This window comes from Mycteria americana, chromosome 1 (assembly GCF_035582795.1).
Source record: "Mycteria americana isolate JAX WOST 10 ecotype Jacksonville Zoo and Gardens chromosome 1, USCA_MyAme_1.0, whole genome shotgun sequence".
Classification (NCBI taxonomy): domain Eukaryota; kingdom Metazoa; phylum Chordata; class Aves; order Ciconiiformes; family Ciconiidae; genus Mycteria; species Mycteria americana.
In genome coordinates, this window is record NC_134365.1 from 28548871 (window position 1) to 28572363 (window position 23493).

At 43.9% G+C, this 23493-nt stretch overlaps 1 protein-coding gene across 2 annotated transcripts; it reads right to left on the bottom strand.

Moving 5' to 3' along the window:
• Positions 1–433: 433 nt before the first annotated feature.
• Positions 434–19080, bottom strand: CAV1 (caveolin 1). 2 transcript variants are annotated; one of them, XM_075493638.1, is made up of 3 exons: positions 18914–19080; positions 17847–18011; positions 434–2802 (listed from the first exon to the last, which is right to left on the bottom strand). In XM_075493638.1, exons 1-3 carry the CDS (start codon positions 18941–18943, stop codon positions 2461–2463), a joined length of 537 nt encoding a protein of 178 aa, XP_075349753.1. In that variant the 5' UTR covers positions 18944–19080; the 3' UTR covers positions 434–2460. The 2 variants fall into 2 exon arrangements, with proteins under 2 accessions (XP_075349753.1, XP_075349763.1); XM_075493648.1 differs by lacking the exon at positions 18914–19080 and adding an exon at positions 18214–18235.
• Between the last annotated feature and the right edge of the window lie 4413 nt (positions 19081–23493).

Sequence of the window (23493 nt, forward strand, 5' to 3'; positions counted from 1 at the left end):
GGATGGCCAAAGACTTTTACATAAAATGAACTATAAACAACTCATTATATTATGATATCATTCTGCTTATTGGATATTAAAATTGTCTACAAGTAAACATCATTATCCTAATTTGAAATGTAGGAAAACTGAGGAACACCGAGCATTTAAACAAGCTCAGGCTCCCTATTCAATGCTGTATTAACTAGTCCTACTGCCTACTTACTTAGCAGCAGAAAATATTTACTTGGGGAAAAAAAGTCATTTTTTTTGTGGGGAAGAACCTTCCTGAGTCAGATCCTGAACCACAAATTGAGATGGTTTTGCATGTTCTTTCTTGAGAAAAAAAAATTAATCGCTTTCTGTTTCTTTATCAAGAAATATTGGGCTTTTCTTCCTAATAACATGAGATTTGTTCACATGACTTTCAAGGAAAAAGAAGTCAGACAGGAGCTACCATTTAACATCTTTTTATTGTAGTCTTTAATGTACATGCAGAATTAAAAAAAAAGTGTCAGTTATATCTGTAAGCGTATAACAATGTAAATGTCTTGGATCAGCAATGTATTTGGATTAGGGACTAATAACTCTAAGTGAACAGACATCTTTCAGGATATACAGTTTATATGGTAAATCAAGAAGGTTTTCTTCAGAGTGATTTTCCTCATAAAAAGATAAAATATTTCTTGTTTACAATCTCGCTTGTTTTTTATACTGAAAAAATCTGTAATAGTACACTCTTCATTATGTACATAGAAAAACATAAAACTATATCCATACCAGTGTCTGTTTTAAATGCAAACAATAGTAGTTAATAGCTTTGTAATTTTTTTGTGCACCCTCTCCCCTCTTCCCTCCTCCCCCCACCCCCATTAAAAAATGCAGCATTTCCTAAAGTTTTCAATACTTTGGCAGAAATTGAACCGAAGGCGCTCCCGTGTTAGGTAAAGCAATATGTGAAATATCAGCGCTAAATAAAAAAAGCTGTAGGTGTACCAGACAGCTCCATGCTCATCCCAAGGGCCAAATCTTGCACTCTCCGAGGTCAAGAACTGGTTTGCTGGAGATCCCAACAGGAGCAGGCTCAGGCCCCAGGTTGGTTTACCATAAAGCTGATTAGCCTCACAACTATTTTTACAAATGCTTCACGCAAACCGTATGAGGATGCAGAGAGCAGCTCTGAACACAGTACTATCACGAGGGCAAAAAGCTCCTGCAGGTCACAGCATCAGAACACGTCGCAAAGGCTTTGCTTTCTAAGCCTTGCACTTTGCAACATGGTAGTTTCACACAACACCCTCCGTTTAAGACTTCCTGATGTTGCAGCTCAGCTAAAAACGAAGAAACCAACCCACAAATGTGAAGTTTCTAAACCATCTCTTGTGATGGGTTAGTTTAGACTCAGCAAAGCATCAATTCTCCTGAAAATAATATGCGTGCTAGTGGCATGCTGACTTCTGCTGATAGGGAAGCTTTGAAAGATGATAGAAAAGTTTCTCTCAGGGGCAGCTCCTCCTTGGCCTCATGTGGCTTGTGTTTGGCACACCTTCATTTTTCTTCTAACTCAGGGTTATCTCTGGCATACCTGCGATATGTGTTTTTATGAATACTTTGCAAAAAAAAAAAAAGAAGCCTATGAGATAAGCACCTAAATGCTCACTAAGGGATGTGTCGTAAGTCACAGTCAGGAAAACATTTCCATAATGACCAGTTTTAGTTCTCAACTGCAGTTTGCTTCTGCAATCCTAGCAAAGCTTGAGAAATGACTGGATGCAAACTTCCAAGAGAGAATGAGACAGAAAGGCACCGACCGAAGCTTTTTATGCACATGAAAAGCTTTCATGTGTCCATGTCTCCAACCTGATAAAGTGTTAGATTTTTGGGACATATATTAGTTCAGTAATTTGTTTACTTAACTAATTTATTCATAGTGCACATATCTGACCATGACTGTAAATAGCTGCAGTCAAGTGACAATCCAATTGAAAAAGAACATTCTGCTGAAACCTGCCAGCTGGTCATGTTCATTCTGCTGCAATAGCTCTGCACTCTTTGGCCACAATAAAATGAATGGCTTTATAGTGTTGGAAAGCATTTTTGTCGTTCTTCAGTATCACTGTGGATTTATCTCACAAGGAATGAAGAGTGAGATAAAAAGGCATCCAACAACACTTCAGTCTCTGAATTGAACAGCCAGCTAAATGATATGCAACTGTCATGGAAGAATAGCCATTTAAAGTTAGTTTGAAATGCAGACTGAAGGGGAAAAAAATGAAAAAAAAAAAAAAAAAGAAGCAAGTAGTCCAGTAAGAATAAACAGTAGAAAAAGAAACTGAGCAGTGATTCTTTGTTTTGGGCCAGTATATCCACCACCAGTGGCTGTATGTTGCTTTGGGAAACACAAAACTGGCACCAAAACACTCCAAACAACACAAAACTCCCACCCTCTTCCTAGGCTGATGGCTCTCCTTGAAATGTCCCTCAAATCTCTTTCCGTACTGTGGCTCGGATGCTGCTGAACATTCTGCCTATGGCCTCAAACAGTGGGTCACAGAACGTGTGGATGCAGATCGAATAGACGCGGCTAATGCACTGGATCTCAATCAGGTAGCTCCTTATGCATGGCACCACCGCCCAGATGTGCAGGAATGACAAAATGGCAAAGTAGATGCCCCAGATGAGAGCCATAGGAATGCCAAAGATAGCTGACAGTAAACGATAAAACCAGTATTTCGTTACAGTGAAGGTGGTAAAACTGGCCTTCCAAATCCCATCAAAGCTGTGTGTTCCCTCTGGCTCAGCAATCACATCTTCAAAATCAATCTGCAGCAAAGAACACAAAGTCAGGTCAGTCAGACGTCTGCATCAAGGGTGGATTCCAGAAATCGCTTTCCTCGAGAGCAATGGTCCCCTGCAACAAAATACCAAAGCACGTACTTTCTACATCCCAACATGATTCGACCCATTTTAACACATCATTTAAGCCGTGTATCTTTTCAGGCACTATCTTTTTCCAGTAACTATCAGGGAGCCTTGATGATTAGCTCAAAATGAGACATCTAACTTCTAGATGGAGATGAACTGTCCACAATATATTTTCATCATCTCCTACAGCCCTAAGGGTATGGAGTGCCCTTGAAGTGCCCTTAAGGGACAAACCAGGTGAACAGAATCATCACGCTTCTATTGCCTAACTTAACCATTTAACATCTTTACAAATGGAATAAATGCAGTCACTACTTTGACTTTTTACACACCTCAAGCATGCATCAATAACATGTGTTTTATTTGTCTGAATTATCCCATCTTTCCTTGTATAGCATTGCTGAATTTTGACAGTGAATAAATGGTGATGCTAGCTATTGAAATATATGCTTTGAAACAGGCATAGCTAGTTGTTAGTAGACTGAAAAATAAAATGCTGGATTTAGATCTGCATCAGGTGGAGCTCCTCCTTAGTCTGAAAGGGTTAGGGAGCTCTTCCATCTTATTAACCATAAGGAGGCTCATCACATTAGAGCTGTCTTGTTCTAGTCTATCCTGTTTATGTGACAACACTCTTTTCATTAAAGACATAGCCAGGCTAACATAGTAATATTTAGAAGGAACATGCTCTTCCACATATTTCATAGTTTTGACTATTCATAAATCGTTCAAAAAGTCACCTAAGGAAGCAGTGCATTCCAACAGGCATATTTTATTGCTCTCTGTTGAAATACTGAGTTATTCAGGAAGCTTAATTGTCATAACATTTCTATTAGAAAATTAACAGAATTGTGATGAAGGTTCAGCTCGATGTCACACAAACATGTGTTTGATATAACCCACCATACAGGATATTTAATTTAGTTAGCACAAGCAATTGTATAGGTACTGCATTCAACAGGAAAGAGAACATCCTCTGCAAGGGGATGACTGTTTAAATCAGATGAAAGAAAAAAAGAAATTGCATTCCTGGGACTGGATCCCAAAGTGAGATGATGATGCTGCCGTTAAGTGAAGATTTACAGGAGCAGGGTAAGTATGATGTGGGCCAGCAGCCTCAGAAACTCAGGAAACAGTACCTTAGCATGCTGGAAGGAGGTGAATATACATACACTGAGTATAAGTGTTTATACTGTAGGAAAAAGCTCACAATCACTTCTTTTAATCTAAAACATACAAAAAAATTGGAAGGAACTCCTCCCTCTCTCCTGTTGAGTCTTCAATCACCTCCAAACAGAAGTTACCAACTCACTACAAAGGGAAAAATACTATAAAACCACTGGACTTTCCAGTTTCTTCAACAAAAAAAGATCACCTGTGACACCAAATATCTGGAATGCCTAACATCTAGCTGGCTTAATACAACATATTGCTGAAACTTTAGGACTGCATCATGAAAGAAAGAAGAAAAGGCTGTAGATGTATACATTGGGAAGTCAATAATATCTCCTGATGATGGCATCTAATTGACTTGTATCTATTGACACAAAAAAATATTACGATGATTTCAAGATCTGCATATTGTTCACTGAAATCAATCTTATTCAGCTGACTACACATGTTGGAAAAATGTATGCCTGAGTTTATGGGGCAAGTATATTTTCTTTTAGTATAAGCAAGCATGCTTGTATTTCTGCAGCTACTCAAAAGCAAGCTTTCCCTTGTAGCCCATGGTAGCTCATTTTCAAAGCAAATGGCTATTCTTGGTTTGTTATCAACACTTGCCTTAAAATCAGATAATAAAGATAGGCAGATGATGGCAAAACCCAAAATGATTACAGGGCAAAAAAAAAAAGTTGCTTCTTAAAAAATGATACTACATGAAGACTACATGGTTGAGCATAGCCCTCTTATTCTAAAACTTCTGGCAATTTATTGCATGCTTCCCACCAGTTGATGTTGTGATCCTTGGCAGAGCCAGTTTGTGCACGCAGGCACCATACAGCAGTCCAGTGCGTTGAGGACTATTCAGGGTCATGCCTAAAGTCTTTTTATTCAGTTCAGTTGTGGCCGAGTCTATCTTGTATTTTTTTCAACTGGGCGATAAGGGAAATATTCAGTCTCAGCAAGAAAGCAAGTTTGCATTGAGCTCCATCAGCCTTTTCATGGTTACATCTTTAATTTAGCTAACTGGGACCTATTTTTATCAGCAAAGCGTATTTTTGGCATGCAAAAAGAAACCATAGGTTAATGTGAATTTCTTAGAACTTTAAAAATAAACAGTAAGACTGGCCTGGAATTTGATTCTTTTCAAAATAATTCATTACAAAAAATGCTTTACTGAAAAATGGAAGCCAGTAAACTCATTGGTTTTCAAATCAAATAGTAAACTTTCTGTAATCATGATTCTCAGTAACTTATGTGTTTAGCCTGTCATGTGCTCCAAGTTGTCCATGGAATATCCCATGGAGCTGACAGAAGAATCATGCCATATAACATTTCCAGATGGACAGCCCTGTCCTCATTCCAGGAGATTATGCTAATATTAGAACATTTATGATACATCTTTGGCCAGCTCAAGTCATACACAGTTATCCTAAAAGTACTCGAAGTCAAGTACCTAAAAGTCAAGAGGTTACTTTCTTGGAGTAATCTTAACAGCTCTCGGAATGTTCCTACCAATGCACAGAAGCTGAATAGATGGTGCTATAGGAACCATAGCTGATGTCTCACTACCATATCTTTCCCATTTCATTATTCCAGAAGTCCCATGTTCCACATTGCTCCACTTTGAATATGGGAGGTACCAAACTGAACTTGAGAGTGAAAAGACAGAAGAACAGCCTGGCAACTCTAAAAACTCTCAGATGAATACAGAGTTAAAATGAAGCTGTTATCTCCCTAAAAGTCATAAGAACATTATGAAAGTATGTACATGTCAAGAGAGTCCAGCTACGACTGGAACGCGAACATCTGCCATGCTGTCCAAAACCAGACTTACCCGCAGCAGTGTACAGCCTAAATAAAGACAGGCAAACAGTTGAGTAATCGGGGCTCTTCTACTTCTCAGCTGCCAACAGATCACATACAGATCCACTGGCTGGGAAACACTCTATTTATTTCACTGTTCGGGCAGTAGAGATAAGTCCTTACGCTGCAGGAACTGAGATATCAACCAGATTCTTCCTGCACTGAACCACTCCCATGAAAGATCCTGTTTTTCACTCACAGGGATCAGTCTTCCACAGGCAGCAGGAGGAATAGGTGACTGGATGCACTTTGCCTTGCTATGGGTTACATTTACATCACTTGGATTACTCACTCCTCAGTCTCTCCTATTACTCTCCTCTGGCTTTTAGTTCAGTAGCACTCAGTGATGGTGAGTGTCATCAGACTGATAATGGGAGTCCAACTGAACTAAGTAAAGTAAAAATAGGACTGACAGGAGAAAGAGAAGTGGCCAGAAATATGACCCTAGGGAAGAAAGACACTCTTAATTTCTGGAAGTGAACCTAACTGGCTTGCAAGGATAAGATACCTTTTTTAGGGTATTGTTCTCAAGGCCGCTTTTGCCAAAGCATCACGTGCATGTAGATCTGTGAAGAACTCTGCTTTATCTACATAAAGGCCTGCTTAGATTAGGCGCAGGTCTTGTTCGGTAGATTGCATGTTCAGTGTGCAGTTCGTTCCTCTAGACCTGTCAGGGTGTCCTGTGAAATCACGGTGAGTTATTTGCCAAGCTAATGAAAATACAGGCACGTTCACTTGCGACAAGGAGAGAAGTAAAGGAAATTTGTTTTGACCCTCTAAAGGATGCTAATAACTTGCTACAGCCTTCTGTTTCAGCCAAAGCTATTAAACACTATCAATTCCTGTTCCATGCCTACAATACACTTCCTGACTTCAGCTATTCTTTGTTTCCTACTATTCAGTTTGGTAAAGCCAGTTTTTACATTGCTTGAAGCTTTTGTCTGATTCTGCTATGAGAATTACCGCAGCTTCTTTTGCTCTGCATATGTTTATTAAACTTTTATCAGGAAATTAAGGAACCCGCTTTGATTCTAAAAGAGATTTATTTACAAGAAAAGGAAACGGTATGGGGAATTTTTCTTCTTTTCTCAAAGTCTGTTTAAATAAAAAAACCATTCATTAAAAAAGCTTAGCAGTGTGAAGTTACTGTTTTTTCTAAAAAAAAACCCCAGCTGACTCAAGAATATAAACTTTATATATGAAAATAGTTGACCTGTTGACTTTGCAACTTTAGTGCCTATATATCAAAACCTGGCAGGCTGGAAAGGTGTGTTAAATGCCAACCTCAAATTGCCTACTTACCCCTTGTGCTTCTCCTCAAAAGCCTGTTCTTTGAGGTACGTAATATCCATTACATAGAATAATTTACTGTGGTGGGTCTATCTGAAAAAAATTATTAAGGCCATCAGCATTTTATGGGGGCTTTGACCTAATCTACATTTCTGTGGTTGTAACTATAATTACGCAACTCTTCGTGTGTGGTAGCTGTGTGCTGCTACTGTGCTCACAGCATGCAGTGTGCATAGACAGGCACCACCACTACTCCACTGAGGAGGAACCCAAAGAAGCGCTGAGGATGCCAACATTTTTGAGTGCCATCAACACCTTTTGGAGCCAGTGAAAAGATGCTCAGATCCCTACTGTATCTCTCGATTGATCACTAATATCTCCAATCAAGCAAACCACTTAAACATGCACACAACCTGAGAAATGTGAACTGTCCCACTGATGTCAATATGCTTACATGCTCTGCCAGACCAGGCTATAGTCAAGTCTGAATATATATTTATACAAGAAGGAGTCACAAGCTATTTGTACATTTTTAGCACAGAGTATGGGAACTGTCTTTACTGCTTAGCCGGTGCTGTTTTTAAACAGGTTTTTCCCTTATACCAAGACTGTAAGTAGACTATTGTTTCACCAGATTATATTGTGTCCCTATAAGGCTTGAAACAGACATCTAGAAAAAAGCAGATATGATTTTTTTTCTGTTGTGATAAATGCAATTTGTAAAATTTCCCAATGCATTCAATGTCCTTTAAAGAAACATTCATCAGAAGAAAATGTATAAAAGATCGCAAGTGACGTTTGGGAGGTGATGTTCAGGATAGGTGCAGCACTACTATCTTCGGAGAAGGCTGTGGTGTATGTTATTAAAAATTAGAAAATGCAGGAGCATATGAGATCATTATTAGTTTTTGTACTTCCACATACTATTTGAAACTTAAAAATTGACAGTTACAGTGCTTGGAAAACAAAGGCATCACAGCAGAAGCAAAAAAACCCCTAAGCAATAAGCTCACGGCCATTCTGTTAAATTGGCAGTATCAGCTAAACATCTAAATGTTTCCCTGACCCTTTAAAATATCACGTTTCCACATCTGCTGGTGGTTGTCTTCCTGACCACTACCATGGTTTATCAGAAAATGATGAAAAAGTGTATTAGGTTGTTTCTACTGAATCCAAGGGAAAGAGCATGGGGGGTGTTGGGACTCACAGGGGTAAAGCTGCTCTTCTCCTTTCCCTCACCTCCCAGACACCAGGAGACTTCACTACTTTGAAGGTGTAGGGTGTAGCACATGGTAGCACTTCATAGCTGCAAGGCTACATGAAAGAGGAACAGGAGGACGCTTGGCTGCCAGCTTTGCAAAGGGGTCCAACGCTCTCCCTGAGGATGCACATTCATGCCTTAGTTGCATGGGATTGCAGGAACTTGAACAGTGCCTTCACTTGTTTCTACTCTAAAAAAATAGTCCACCCTTTTTACGAGCCCTGTGTAATCTCCATCTGGCAAACCTTTAGCTCCAGTTATGTAGAGAAGCTGGTACTTTGTTCCTGAAAACATACAGCTTCATGATGCCTAGATGTTCTACTTCCTTGCTAATCATTGTTTTCAACAGCAAACATTAGGTGCTGTCAGGTGTGTTATAAAGGCAAAACTCATTCTGTTCCAGAGTATTTATATGAGCCTCAGGCCATAGCATGGGTGACTACAAAACATGAACATCCAGCAGCGTCCAGAGATGAGGTAAGTTCCATCACAAGACAAGAAATCGCCTTAACTCTTGGTATGGTGGCAAGCATCTAACAAGGGAACCCCAAGAGCCTCTCCACATAGGGGGGCTCCTCAGGCTGCCTCGCAGCAAGATTAGGCTCTGCCGGTCAACCCTGAACTCTGTCTTCAGAGCACACTGCTGTTGTGGGGACTGGCCAGATCAGCGGGCACAACGCTCATTCCTTTATACAAAACCAGCGATGCCATGAGCGCAGATGGCTAGGACCATAGTTTTTGTGTAAAGCTGGCTAAATGCAGAAAAATGACAAATGATTCCAAGGTGAATGAAATCCTAAACAAGCAAGCAGAACTGTTCCACCCCAGTTACTTGTTCAAACTGATCAATTAATTTGCCTTACATTCCCTGTCTCCCTGTGCCCATAATATGGCAAGAAAAGAGTGTTCTGCTGGCAGACCTCTTGATGGAAATAGTGACTTTTTCCTGAGTATTATAGAGTATGCCAGAAAACCAAACAATGCTTTAACAAACAAGGATATTCATGTTGGAAAATAGAGTTGAAGGACTACACTAGCCAGAGAAGAAAACCAGTTCAGTCAGGAGTGACCCCTACCGCACAAATAACAAATATTCAAATGGACTGTGAACAATTTTAAGTATTGTCATGAATTAGAAAGAAGGTCGTGATTGCAGATCACCATTTCACAAACTGAAAATCAGTGAAAATAGCAAAAAAAAAATTTGCTACTAATTACTGAGAGAACAACCTCCTGCTCCCTGCCCATGCTGAATTCCTGATTACGTACCAGAAAAGCCCTGGTGATGGGCTTTGTTTTATCAGATGGGCAGGCTCATCAAAATCTGCGGAAGTACTCGTGAGAAAAATGCGCCTGATGCCAATGGGTCAGCACTGTAGCAACCAGCCATCCTCCAGAGATCTCTTCCTGAAGCACTTGCCCGTCCTGTCTCAATATTGTCCGGCAGAAGGAAAGACTAGCAGCTTCAAGGAGACATCTGCGCTCCTCTGAAACACAGCTGAACTTCCTGTGCAGGTGGGGGTATCATGTCAGCCAGCTCCTCGGAAAATACCTTGATGTTGTCAGAGTAAGCAGTCGGCATATAAAGTGGCCGTTTTCCTCCTTGGGAAACTGGGCTGCTGGGAGGTTATTGCAGTTTTCCCAAAGAGAAACTTTTAAGAAGCTTTCTTCATTTTATTATTTGTTGCATGTTCCTCCGTTCCTTGTTTGATACAGCTATTTTAGCAAAGAACTTTGATATGTCTGTGTGTACGTGCATCCACATATGTCGGTCTGTCTGTATGTTTAAAGAGGCAGATTCATCACTATGAACACTGGGGTGAAGTTTTGACTATGCTAGAGATAATGGGAATTCTTTTATTGATTCCAGTGAGGGCTGGAGTTAACCAGAATCCAGAAACATTAATAAAAGTAAAGATATCCTGTAAACAGGTTTTATATTATATTTTATATTATATTTTATATTATACAGATATAAATCTATTCTATTTATATTTTATTATTATCTTGCCTTTAATGCAGGTTTACAGACCTGTTATTAAAGTAATAAACTGCTATTAAGTATAACTTTTTAGAACTTGCTCTAGCTTCCTCCCTCCTAAATTTAGGCACTAATGGGAAATGGAAATATAGTGACCTCGGACTCTTTAGTAGTACATGGAGAGAGACAGGCACCTTTGGAGGGTGCTTGAGATCTGGAATTCTGTTTCTTTTCTATCATTTGTAAAGGGAGTCTAAGGAGAGGAGACTCTTAACTAGGTATTCTACCCACAAACACATTCCTGTTAACTGCTGCAATACTTTTTAGCAAATCCGTATAACTTGTTCTCACCTTTTCCCTCATTTCTACCTGCATGTGCTTATTGATGACAGTGAGTGTGCAGCAATGCCCAGCTGCCTCTCTGTTCCTTTAAAAAAAAAATTGCCTCTGCATTTCTTCTGTTGGAAGGTTGTCTTTCTTATGGAAGATCTTAAGTTAGTGATCCTTAAATATGAGGTAACTATTTCTTTAGTATTTCATAAAAATTAAGATATCATTAAGATATCATAAGTTCTGGTCTTGTCATAAGCTCCACTAGAAGAGAGATATATGAACTTGGACTTCATAAAATGATCGGACACTTTATGGCTGAGGTCTACAGGAGATATTAACCTGATCTTGAAGGAGAACTGAATGTGTTTTTATAGTATTTGTTTGAATTCTGAGAAGGGATTTCAAAGTTGACAGAGGAAGTGTTGCAATCCGTCTATGAGACTCCCTCAGGCTTTTTTAAAACTCTGAGTATAAATTCAGCACAGTGGGAGTCTGGACAGGGAATGTGATGCTTTCACCTTCAGCTGTGAGAGTGTCTTCTCACTTATCTACGAAACTGAATTTATCACTTCCCATTTATTTGAAAACAAAGTACATGGGCCAGATAAATAGAAGACGATGGACAAACCCTATCCTTGTACAGCCCCACTAACATCTATAGCACAGCTCCTTGACTATCTTGAATAAAATCAGGTGCAAGTTTTATCAATTAATGTGCTCATTAGGGTGGGGATAGTGGTACTGAAACTATTTGTCCTTTTGAATGCTAATCTGATGACATAATTTCTGATAAGAATGATATTGCATAAAATTCAACGTTTGTTTTGAAACCATCAAAAGACATTTTCATAAGAAATCTGCCAGAAAAATATAAAGGGACTAACAGAGTTAAACCTGCCTCCCCAATAAATCAAATGAAATTAAATGGCATAACTTCTCTTTCATCTTCAAAATAACAAATCCTTTTTAGTCCAAGATGGTTTTTATTACTGTTGTTTGTCTGGAAAAGAAAAGAGATATGGTAGTTCTGGATCAAAAAGCTTAAAAAATCAATTGCCAATGTAGATTTCATCCTGCTCTCTGTTTATTACAAGGGTATTTGAGAGCTGTGGGAAATACAAACTTATCTTAGTTTAGAACTATATCTCTCTTCATTTTTCCAGAGCAAGTTTTACGGAATCATCCGAGTTCATTTGTATTCTCTTCTCTCTGTTGCCTAAAATACAACAAAGATCAAATTCTCACTGGAGACCTCATGGGCAGACCACTCTGTTATACACATTTTCCCTCTTCCCGCTGGAGAGTTTTGGATTTCAATTTTTTTTTTTGTTTTAGACATCCATACTCTCTGCAACAAAAGATGGTGTTTATATCCATATAGCGGGCTAAAAATTCTAAAATCAATTCAAATTGTTCTTAAATTTTCTGATGTATAATCTGAATTCTGTTGAATTTATCAGAAATGAAAAGTATTTTTCTCCTCTGAATCTGAGATAGTGTCCAATAAATTCTAACAAAAGGAACATCCATGTTGAATCATTGACTCTGTCCCCATGGCCATCAAATGAACATTTTCCTATGGAGTTATAAGTCATGTTCGTCATGCTAAGCAAGAAGGCAGTGCATAAGGCTTTAATTAAAGGGCATGGAATAGCCCTTTGGCCAGTTTGGGTCAGCTGTCCTGGCTGTGCCCCCTCCCAGTTTCTTGTGCACCTGGCAGAGCATGAGAAGCTGAAAAGTCCTTGACCAGTGTAAACACCACTTAGCAACAGCCAAAACATCAGCGTGTTGTCAATATTATTCTCATACTAAAATCCAAAACGCAGCACTATACCAGCTACTAGGAAGAAAATTAACTCTATCCCAGCCGAAAACAGGACAAATACTATGAGCTTAAATGCAAACACATTTTTCTGAGAAAGAAGCTTTCATTAGAACAGCTGCCATTATTACCTGTAATCTTATGGATATTCAGAAATTCCATGTCTGGGAGCTCCTAATTAATGTGCAAGAAAACTGTTTTTCAGAACTCTAAGATGTCGCTCAGTCCTTGTGTAAATGGGCATTCATAATGACTCAAGTTTTTAATCCCTCACTCCTAGACTAGCCTTGGAAGAAATATTTGAAACAGAATTGTATCATGTGGATAGCCGAAGTCAAACATTTAAATATTCTTGCATTTTAAATCTAAGCCCCACAGCCGGACATGAATATGACACAAAGTTTCAGAATAATTTCATTTAAATGCAGATGTGTAAAAGTAAGGTGCTGTGTCTAAGCTACGTGTATCGTCAATGGAGAGAAATATGCACTTTGAGAGCACCGCTCGTCCCGTCCTAAGGTTAGGCCTAAACTGTGGATGTGAATCTGCCTCCAGAGGCACCCAACTTCAATCACTGCCAATAGCAACAGCCCAGATGACAAGCTTGGCTTAGAACATACACACACATACACATTTATATTTATATATTTATATATTTATATTGATGTACTTCAACATATATATATGTATTTAAATGTATATATCTATTTTTACGGGACTTTTAACAATATCTGAAAACAAAGAAAGGGGATCTGCATTAAATTTTATTTAATTCCTTGTTTCTGGAAAAGCGCCTGCCTGAGCTCTGCTTTTCTCTTGTTTTACTATGTTGAAGAGCAGAACTCTGTTCCTCCCCGGCTGATGCCTGCTGTCACATCCGAGTGACAGCCCTCAATGCCTTAGCCCTCCCATCCAAAAAGAGCAGGGGCGAAGGCCTGCTTTCCTTCCAGGAGGTTCTCAGGTGTGGCGATGGGAGGTGTTCTGCCTAGTCATCTCTCTCTGCGTCTTACACCGTGCTCAGCGCAACAGGAAGGGACCGTAATTGTGAAGGATTAAATAAAATGGCAAAGTGCTTTTTAAAAAGCCTCTCTTTTATTAAAAAGTGGCAGAAATTGTAAATGGTGTTATGGTATTTGTCAACATCTGACTAAAAATTCCAGACCTTTCCTTGCAGTGAGCTGAACCGCCCTTAACTACATTAGCTTTAAGTGGAAGGCACGAATACATAACTGTTTAAAACTTGGTACAAAAGCTCTGAATCCTTACATCTGTAGCCAAGTACTGGAGTTTTTTTCCAGAGAGAAAAGGACTCTTATGCAACAAACAGCAGATAGACACCACTTGTTTAAAACAAAATAATAATTATGTTCTGGATGGTAGACCAGGCACAGGCCTTTCTTCCTGGCACACCACCGTAGGAAAAAACTGTAATCTGGCTGCAGATGTCACTGCATGTTTGGTCCTCACTAGTCCCAAAGGAGTAGACTTTGCAGGGCTGGCTGCAAGGTCCATCCCCATCCTGAGCGAGGAGCAAGGAAGTACTGAAGTGCAAGCTGCGGGCACACTGTTTCCCTCCTCTGCCTCTTCCAAATTCAGTAAACTTTGTGCAGACTTGACCACAGATACTTTGAGAAACTCCAAAGAGTTGGAAGGCTTTAATTTAGCCATACTCTGGAAAACACAAATATTGTGTTGGGAAACAGGAAGAGCAAAGGCTGAACTTCAGGCACCTTCATGTGAATCCTGCGTCATCGGGGAATGAATGAGAGAAAAAAAAGCGATCAGCTTTCTATCCTGTTTGTTGCACCTCATCACACATAAATAAAAACTGTGGGACACAAGTCCAAGAGTAGAATCGTCCAGTGAAGGACATATGAAATAGATACAACTGTGAGGCAAAATAGCTGTATAATCACCAGATTGACTCCTGGAGAGCTCCTGGTGCACAGAGGCCGCTTCTCCCTCGCTAGATTCCCTCCTTGCCTCCTGCATGACTAGCCAACTTCACAAGCCAATGCCTCAAGGCATGGGACCACCATTGCATGTTCTCCCCCTGCCGAGGTGACACACGAGGGCAGTCGTATGAGGAAGAAACTCCTTCCTTTCCGCTCCCCGCTGAAGGAACTGGAACGGGAAGGAAATTCTGGTGATTTTACTAGAGCATGCTTCCTCCAGCACAGAGCTGCCAACTCTGTTGTCTGCAGACCTCAGGTTTGGTAAGGCCTCATTTCCATCCCTCTCTGTACAGAAATCCAGTCATTTGCCCCACTTTTCTGGAAACTTCACAGCACTTAGCTTCCACTTGGTAGCTAATGTGAAGATAAACTGTAAGCAAAGTCAAGGTCACCGAAAACTTTGGTATAAAGCTGCTCCATGTGTCTAGTTTTTTTAAAAGGATCTCAACCGGGTCTCCCCCTCTTGCCTGGATCCCTACCTTATTGCTGCCTGCACCATGTATCTGCTGCAGAGGAAGCTGTGCAGATGCTTTGTGTTGCACATCAAGGGAACACGTCTCCTGCTTCTCACAAGCAAGGGTTATTTTTAAAATGTGCTATGGGAAGTATTTGAATGCAGACAACACTGAGGCCTTTTAGAGAGCTGCTTACAGAGCAGATTCCTCATTCTCTGTCTAATCATTTCTATTTCATGGCTGACTGATTTGTCCCCAGTTTCCATGCTATTGTGCCTCATAGTCAAGTGGCAAGAAATGCACTAAATGCTGGGTAAAAAGCAGAAGGTTCTGAATCTAGAAAAATGCAACGGCTCTAAACAAAACTGAGCTAAGCCTGAACCATTCTTCTGGCTTACAATACCACTGAACATTTTTTTTCTCTTTCAGTGCCTGACCGAGACTGACGACTCCTTCTGTTATACAAGCGTAGTTTTTACACTCTGCCTGGATGATTTACAACTGAAGTAAAGGCAGATACATGACAGAAGGGGACCACAGACTGATAGCTAAGGCAGTAACTGAATCTGTGTCTAAGGCAGAATTGAATCTCACCCCAGTCTGAGCCTGTCCCTTAGGCACTGGGTCTGAACTTCATGGCTACTTCTAACAAGCTGAACCTGAAAGCAGTGTCCAAATAAACTCAAATTGTGGCAAAATTCCTCTCCCTGCTTTTCAGGTTGGACCTATCCATGAAATACTTATAAAAATGAAAGCAATTCTTATTTATCCTTGTAACAAGACAGAAAAATGTTGTTTTACGATGCCCACATTTTTTACAAATGCTGCTGCTTTTATGATGCAAAACGGATCCTGTCTGGCTAACGTCAAATTCATTTTGATACATTCCTCTGTCTTGATGTGACTACGTGCGCTACCAGGAGCTCACTTGCTGACACAGAGACGGTACCGGTATTCTGACTGTTTGCTGGTTTTCAGTGAATGTGTTGGTCCACAATTATTTCAAAAGGACAAACTGGAAAGCTTGTTTTTCCAGTCCCATAATTCTTACTTTTCAACTTTCTTTTGGACGATTGGATGTAACAAACTTTCTTAATCATTGCCCCTGTGGGAGGCAGAGAGGGCAGGATGGGCTTTGTACGCTTCAGTTTCTTTTAAGTCCGTTAGGAGTTTTTTCCATCAGTGGTCTCCCTCTTTTCCCAGCAGGATCTTTCTTTCCCTAGCTACATTTGTGGACACCCGGATTCCGACTTGCTTGGGGGCTATGACTCATCCTCAGAAGGTTTGGTTGCTTTGGGGACTTCTTCTGTTGATGTATGCAATAAGCCATGATGCAGTCTCATTCTCCAGCTCTTGCATTCCCTGTCTACTCAGCTGCTCCTCCGTGGGTAGAAGAAAAAAGAATTGCTCTCTCCTTTTTAAAATCAACCATTTTAATGGGAGTTTTGTACCATTAGGTACACAGATGATTTTTTCTAAACAAATAAAAACTTTATGCCTTTTCTTTCTAGATCACAAAGCTGACAATGGGTCCTTAAAGATATAGCCTGCTCCGAGGGATAATTCTTAGCGTTGATCCAGCACGATGGCTGGTCATATTAATCACCTTCAAATTGTGTTGAAGTCAGTGGAATTTGAGGTTATGCGGGACCTTGCTATATTGTCTGCACATAGCATGAATCATTTTACTGACATACATTCAGGAACCAGAGTCCAACCTTTTGATTCTCTGGAAACAATGCGATATTTCTTTTTCAATAATGGTTCTTCCTGACCAACAAACATGGTGAACTGCACACACTTGGACTCTGCTGGACACTAAATAAGCCAGTTAGTGCCTCAGTCACCCACTACAGCTGGGCAACTCCCATTTTTCCTAGGTTCTGACAAGCCCAGATGACAGCATCCTCAATTTTCACAAGCATAGTATAAAATTCATCTGCTAAGAGAAAAATAACCTCTATGATTTTTCTGACCAGAGCGACTTCAAGCAAAAATCTCCATTGACCCTGATTTGTCTAAACAGTCAAACTGATTTAAAAACCCAAACAAAAAATCTAGACGAGAGCAGAGTTAGATTTTGCTTGGTTTATTTCCTTCTATCATTTCTTGAGGGAAGGAAAAACACCAAGGAAAACAAAACAAAACAGGGAAACAAACCCAAACGACCACCAGGACCTGTGAGTTTGCACCCACTTGGCTTGGGGAGGGTGCTCTGTCCCACAGGCCGTGCCCAGCAGCGCAGCTAGCTCAGACTGCACTGGTTTGGTGCCACCTCCCTGCCCTGCCTCTATACGTGCCCGAGGGAAGGAAAATCCCTCTGCCGGTGTTACATGAGGTCACGCAACTTTCTTCCCCCGGTCCCGGGCGGGACGGCCGGGCTGCAGGGCTGACCCGCCGGCACGCAGCTGCAGGAGCCCCGCGCCGGGGCGGCCCTTGCCCCGGTGGGCTGCCGCAAGCCCCCGCCCCGGCGGGACGCAGCCCCGCCGTGCCCCGGCCCGGCGCGCCCCCGGCCGGGAGAGCCCGGGCCGCCCGCGGGAGGATGCAGCCCCGCCGCGCTGCAGCGCGACCCGCCTCTGCAGGCAGCTCCAGCGGGCTGCCCTGGCCCGCTGCCCGTGCACCCTCTCCCCTTCCTTTTAAAAAAAAGATAAATAAATTACGACACCCCCGGCCCGTTCCCTCTTGCAGCAGGTGGAGGGAAGCGGTTCGCGGGCTGCTGGCGCCCTGGCAGTGCCCGCGTACTCTGCCTCGGCAGGACAGGCAGCTGCCCGGAACTGGCATCGCCCCTCGCCCCGTCCCGCCTCGGCCCCCTCACCTTGACCACGTCGTCGTTGAGGTGCTTGGGGTCTCGGTTGACCAGGTCGATCTCTTTGGTGTGCACGTCGTGCACCGCCTTTTCGCTCAGCTCATCTGCCATCATCTTGTTGTTGGGCTTGTAGATGTTGCCCTGCTCCCTGATGGGCGCCGTGTACAGAAAGCCCTGCGGAGAAGGAGAGGGAGAGCGGGCGGGAGGGGAGAGCCGCGCCGAGGAGGGCAGGGCAGCGCCGCGCGGGAGGGCGGGCTGGGGGAGGCGGCCCCGGGTCCCGCGGGGAGCGCGGAGCGGCGGGAGCCTCGCTGCGGGGCGGCCCTCGCCCCGGCTATTTAACCGCGGCCGCGGGGCGCACACCACACCCCCGCGGTACCAGGCACGGCGCTGGCTCCCGCTCCCCCCGCCAGCCAGCCCCAGCCCCGGCCCCGGCCCCGGCCCCGCCGCGCCCCGCACCGCCCGCGCCCGGCCCCGCTCCCCGCGGCGTTGCCCCAGGGCGGAGCGCGGCCGCGGCCCCCACGGGCAGCGCGGGGAGCGGCCGGGGCTCCCCGCGCAGCGCCCTCCCCACACCGCCCTCCCCACGCCGCTCTCTCCACGCTGCCCTCCCCACGCCGCCCTCCCCACGCTACTCTCTCCACGCTGCCCTCTCCACGCTGCCCTCCCCACACCGCCCTCGCCGCGCGGGCCGGAGCACGGCGCCCTCGCCGTACCGCCCTCACTCACACCGCCCTCACTGTGCCAACCTCCCCGCACGGCCACCCCGTGCCCCCTTCGCCCCGGCGCCCCCCATATACCGCGGTCACCGTGCGGCCGCCACCACAGCGCCCTCCCGCCGCCCCGTCCCGGCCGCAGGGGACGAGACCCCGGGTCCCCCTGCCCCGCGCTCCCTGCCCGCAGGTGCCCGGTTGCCCGCCCTCCCCGCCGGGCTGCCCCCGCGCCCCGCTCCTCCGCTGGGCCGGGGCGCTGCGGCGGGCGGGGAGCGCGGGGGGGGCCGAGGCGCAGCAGGTACCCGGCGCCGGGCCGGAGGGCGGCGGGGCGCTCGCCGCGTCCCGGCTCCGTCCCCCCGGCGGTCCTACCTCCGAGTCTACGTATTTGGTACCGGACATGCTGCCCCGGGCTGGCTGGCGGCTCTGCCGCGCGTTTCTCCGGGCTATAACGTGTGGGACCGGAGGCAGGAGGATCCCGCTCTGCGGAGCAGCCGGCCAGGGGGAGGTAGCTGCGAGGAAGACGGCTGGCCGCCGGCCAGGGGCTGCTCCCTGCCTTTGGCTGGGGTGGATGACAAGCCGCGGTAGGGCCCGGCATATCGCAACGCGGCTGGGAGCCGCCGGGGGTGGGAGGGGAAAGCGGCCCTGCCCCGGCAACCTGGAAGCGGGCGGCCCCGGTCCCGGATTCTTGGGCCACGCCGCGCGGGGACAGGGACACGACAGGGACAGGGACACGACGGGGACGGGGGCCCCTCCGCGCTGCCCTCCCTGCCGCGGCCGCCCGCGACCCCCGGCAGCAGGTCCCCGCCGCTGGGCTGCGGGGTCGAGGGTGCCTGCGTGCGGCAGAGCGGGCGGGGGGCGGGGGGAGGGAGGGCAGGGGGGCAAGGAAGCAATGAGGAGATGGAAAACTTTAGTTGTGTTTCACGTCCAGGGCGAGCGAGGCGTTTGTAGGGCTCCCTCCCCCCCGGCACTGTTTACACATAGTCATCGCTGCCCCAGGAACAATTGTGGAAACTTGGACATCCTTGGGATGAAGAAAAAGAGGTTTTCTCAACTGGTTCATTTCAAAACTATGCAAATATTTAACAGTCCTGCACTTCAACTGTGCGATATTTTTCCCGGGAGGAGACTGACCCATGCATGTCTGCCATGCATATTAACCACTGGGACTGATTTTTCGAGAGGCATAGTGGGACACTGAGGTTTTGCATGCTCTGTTCTCAGGGTCCTCTGTAAGCTCAGGCGCATGTGTAGGAGTAAAAGCTATAAGGATTCATCACTGTATTTTAGGGTTGCAATGTTTATAAACATAGATGTATAGTGCCATTGCAACCCCAACCTGAGCCATCTTTCATGAGCTATATTTTGCCTTTTTTTTTTTTTTTTTGGTGTTTGCAGCCATCAGTTTGCAGAAGTTAGGAAATCAGACCACGGTGAAAGATTTATAACATTAACAGAAAAATAATGACCTTAGCGTTATGCCATTTAGCACAGAATTGCAGGAACAGAAGTAGAAAATTCTTAGCTGTGGTATATTTGGCTTTGGCAATTCAACAGAGAAATGGCCTCAAAAAAGCCACTGGCTAAGGTGGATGTAGGCTCCGCAGATGTAAATAACTGCACCTGTTGAAAATGCAGTTCACATGGACACGTATTACTGATATGGTCATCACTTAGCAGTGAACTTTCTTTAAGGGTTTATATTGCTCATAAACTTTAGAACAAATGCTTTGGATGGATGTTTTCCAACTTTCCAAGTTAGTTGCAATTTTTAAAAGTAACATTTTTATTGATGCAATCATTCACTTAGGCCATCATTAAAATATCTTCGGCTGTCCAAGCATTTCAGTGTGTGCATAGGGTCAAACGGTGGATTGAAGGACGTAGTCTCTGCAGTTTTTCAACCTATCTGAAAAAAACCCCACAAGACAGTTCTTTGTTTTCATACTTAGGAAAGTTTTTCAACTAGTCAGTGTCCGGCACGTGAATCTATCATTCAGTATTACGGTGTATCTCAAGGATGACTGAAAAAAAGAGATATATTTGTTGATTTGAAATGCTGAATTGGTCCTGGAGTGGTTTCTGCAGAACCACAGCCCCCTTTAAAAGAAATTTCTGAATCACGCAGCACTACTGTAGCTAGAAGAATATTGGAAGCTGGCAGAATTTATAAACTTTATGAGATGAATCCCAGAATAGGCTGCTTATATAGCTGAAATGAACCACCGCATCTGATGAACCTTAGAAGTGCTCACTTGAGCTTAAATAGCAAGAAGGCAGCCTACAGAGCAAATGGCATGGGTACTACCAAGTCATAAGAGTGAGGAAGTTACATCTGCAGAGGTGGACGGGGATAGAGCCATGGCCCATTGCCTCTAGCACGGTTGTCTGAGAAATGCCCACAAACTTAACACCCGGATACTTGGCACGGATGAGCGCAGGAGTTCTGCAAGGAGCTTCCATTACATGCAGAGGAACAGCATAGCTCTGCTGGAAAGGCCATGGTAAAGGCTTGCAGGAATCTTCTGGAAGTGCAAAGGTTATGGCCCCCTCTCATTTACTATGAATGGATTATCCAGAAATGGCCTAAAATTGCCAGGGGTTGTAGACACCCAAACTGACCTTGGCAATGCCACCCAAACTGTCTTCTCATTGAGCTTTGCTGTGTCTTTAGTAGCCCAGATCAGCTGTTGAACAGGAATATATGCTACTTTGGCTGGCCACCTCGCTGCCTTTCTTCATCATACCAGCCTTAGGTATTTCATGCATAATTTTAAAAAGTTTTTTGTGCTCCAAAGTCTTGCTTTAACTGAACTTTCAAACCTCAGGATTACCTTAATTGAGAACTTGCTCTGAACGTGGAGCAGAGTGTGTGCAAGGTATGAGCCGTTCTTCCCATTTTGAGAAGAGGAAAGGTTTTGGTACAGGTAGGAAACATTTCTTCGAGAAACCAGTGCAAAAAAAATATGGATTGGACAAAATTCCTCAAAAAAGTGTCAGAAAATGAGTCATGAAACTGAACTGAATGTGCACGACTGCTCACTGAGTGTCTTTGTCTGGTATCAAACACTCCCTCTCCCTCCGCTCCTCCCCTCCCACCCCCCCTTTTTTTTAAAACTTGTGTAATTATTCCAGTTATGGTATTAGCAATACTTGCACTTTCAATGTCAGCAAGATCAGAATCAGCTCTGAGAAACTGTATTCTTTATGTATCGTTTCAACAGCAGCGAGGCTTTTAGATAACAGAGGCTGTCAGCAAGCAGCCTGCTGTATGCAGAGCACTTAAAAACCTGAGGCTTAGGAGAGGAAGATCATTGCTTTTTTTAGTGTCTTCTGTTCAACTGCTTAAGCACATCCTTTTATGCGCATTTTTGGATGTTTTGCTGGATGAAAGCCTGAGCTGCCAGAACTGTTGGTAGTGAGCTTTTATCAGCCATGCTACTGTCCTCACCCTGCTGCGTGATAACAAGCATTGGGACGGGTTTAACGTGCAGGCCAATGTTTTGCTCATTCCGTGATTTACAGACTTGTAGTCCTGGAGGATTCATGGTGGTCATCCTGTCCCCAGTCTCTGGAGAATTTCTGTATTTTAAATTATAAGTCACTGGATCAGAACTTTTCCACTGAGATGGGTGCCCCTCGTCACCAGTATATAGGACCGCACTTTCATGCATGTGTTTGTTATTTGGCCTGTCCCTTGTGTCAAAGGAGTAGTTATACCAGGAGAGATGGTGAGATCCCCTCACATTCCTTCTTTCTCACAACCTCTAGCTAGGAGTGATTTCCTTTTATATGGAAGCACTGCTGCCATAACACATTTCACAATAGCCTGAGGGCTAGAAGAAGTAATCCAACGCTTGAGAGACCCGAAATCAGTATTTGCCTGTCTGAGGTGTGCTAATGCAGTTGGACTCACTCCTGGGAAAGTGTATTTTGGGAAGTGCCCTATTCTGCTGATGTGCAGTAAGTATATTTTGAGGGGTCCAAGGCAATCTCTTCCCTTCTTTTGCAATTCTGACTGGGCTTAGATGTGAGTAAGATGCCAAGTTGCTCAAACAAGGGCAGTTCTGGGCATGACCAAAGTAAAACTGTAAGTACTGAGGGGACGTTACATGAAAGGGAGGTGCCTTCTGAGTTTAGACATGTTCCTGGTTGGGTGGCAGCTGGGCAGGGATTACAATTTGGATTTAAATGCCTGACTGTCATCTCAGTCCTGCGGTAGGTGTGCACTTCTTTTATTAGAGCTAGTCCCTGTAGGTCTCGATCAAGATAGCTTGTAAACATCTTGGCTGGAGAGGCAAATAGATTGAAAGCTTTAATTCTGCCAGACCTTGCGCAAATCAAGTCACTCTTTTCTCAACCCTTTTCAATATCAAATTCCTTGACAAATACCAAGCTGGACCATGAATGTTGATCAATGTCAACACTGTTCTGTACCATTCTGCCAGTCCTAGCATCTTATTAACTGTTCAGGTGTCTTATAGAAATAACAGGCTGTGAGAACTAGTCTCATTAATGGGATTTAAACACCTACTCCTTGAGGCTTACGCAGGATGGGACTTCTTGTCACCGAGCTTCGCTGTCTAAACGTCTCATGGCCAATCCTAGCTTATAGTTGTAGCATTGTGATAGCTGTGATAGTGTAAAGTAAAAAGCAAGGTGAGGTAGGTACATGGGGTGAAAAAGCAGCTTGTATTAAACTGAGGCAGTTGGAAAAATAGAAAAGCTTTCCTCAAAGTTTGAAGTAAAAGTGTGAATCTCTACATTTTATTCCATTTAGGTGTCTAAAGTAGGATCTGATTCAGTGTCTTGTGAAGGGGTCCTTCTTTCTCCTGCTTGCAGTTGGAGGGGGAAGCCAGACAACGGACAAAACTGAACACCTAACACAGGTGACGCTCACCCCTGGCCTCAAGTTGTGAGAGAAGCGTGTAGAGAAAAACCTGCCGCACTAC